The sequence below is a fragment of the Echinococcus granulosus genome (assembly GCF_000524195.1).
Source record: "Echinococcus granulosus chromosome Unknown EG_S00085, whole genome shotgun sequence".
NCBI classification, from domain to species: domain Eukaryota; kingdom Metazoa; phylum Platyhelminthes; class Cestoda; order Cyclophyllidea; family Taeniidae; genus Echinococcus; species Echinococcus granulosus.
The window spans coordinates 259,026-260,195 of NW_020170465.1; the positions used below are offsets into that span (position 1 = coordinate 259,026).

At 41.5% G+C, this 1,170-nt stretch overlaps 1 protein-coding gene across 1 annotated transcript in view; it reads right to left on the bottom strand. All coding sequences in view use genetic code 11, as the record gives it.

The window, feature by feature from the left end:
• Window positions 1-306: 306 nt before the first annotated feature.
• The window catches only part of EGR_07741 (Laminin subunit alpha-1), a gene marked incomplete at both ends in the record, with an annotated part of 23,031 nt that continues 22,167 nt past the window's right edge, over window positions 307-1,170 (bottom strand). Inside the window, 3 exons of the mRNA XM_024496990.1 lie at window positions 307-470; window positions 548-755; window positions 830-999. Coding sequence (XP_024348613.1) covers window positions 307-470; window positions 548-755; window positions 830-999 — 542 coding nt within the window. The remainder of the gene's footprint in view (window positions 471-547; window positions 756-829; window positions 1,000-1,170) is intronic.

Here is a 1,170-nt window from a genome sequence, read left to right on the forward strand (position 1 = left end):
CCATCCCCTATCTACTGATCCACTTATCTCCTCATTTTCCTTACTTTTCTCTGTTTCATATTCTTATTCATTGATAAGTTGAATTGCTTCACTTGCTGTTATTCTCGCTTTAATAAACAAGCAGGAATGCATCGAGAAAAGTCTACTTTAATTATTTAAAAATTGCTACATGGTAATGCACAGAACATCATTTATCACTATTATGCAAACATATGAAAGGGTTCTCCACATGTTTTAATTCAAGCACAAATCAAGTACGGGTCAAGTTAAGACGTTGACCCATTGTTCAAATTGCCGTTGTTAAAATCAGAGTGTACAAACACCGTGTACGAGATGTTGAGCGGATTCTGGAAATTTAACTTCTGCCTCTATGCGTTCATCAATGAACAATTTTAAGTTCCTCAGGCATCCCATGAAAGGCGGCACCACTGCTCCACTATGGTGATCCGATTGCATCTGCGGTGTAATTTCTGAAAACGAGGAAGGGGGGGGGAAGCGGTTAGAACGTGTGGCGAAGAGATATTGGGCGTTTGGAAAAGAGACCCACCTTCATCAGAACCGTAGAAGATACCTCTTAGAGGACCTACAGTATTCATAATCAAGGATTGGGCAGATTCGCCTTGGGTACTGATTTCAATGATGGACGCAAATTCCTGCATACTGATCTTCACCGAGGCGTAGTGCCAGGCGAGTGGTTCCACAGTGCTGATACTGAAACTCACCTTCTCCTCCATTGTTATATCGGTGACGTAGACCTAAGATGGAGAGGCATTGTGTGACTGACATTTTGTGAATGAGGAAATGTGTGTATGCGCGCGTGTGTGCATACCATGTAGCGATCAAGGTAGATCCATATGCGAATTGGCTCCTCGGGTTCGTTCAAATTCTCAAAGACCATCACGAAGAGACTTTCCACGCCTATCACTTGTGCATCATAGAGGACTTCGAAGGAGAATTTGACGGAGGTCATGTTTTCCGTGGCCTTGGAGTCAACGTTCACTAGAAACATTGGCATTATTAAATAAGTATTATATTGTTTGATGCTCAGTAACACAATTTGGTGCAACTGCAACTATTATAATTTACCAAAGAACAAATGTCACATATTTGTGACAGTGGGCTCAGCTGATCAAACCAAAAACGCCATCGATAGTAAAATTACTGATTTTC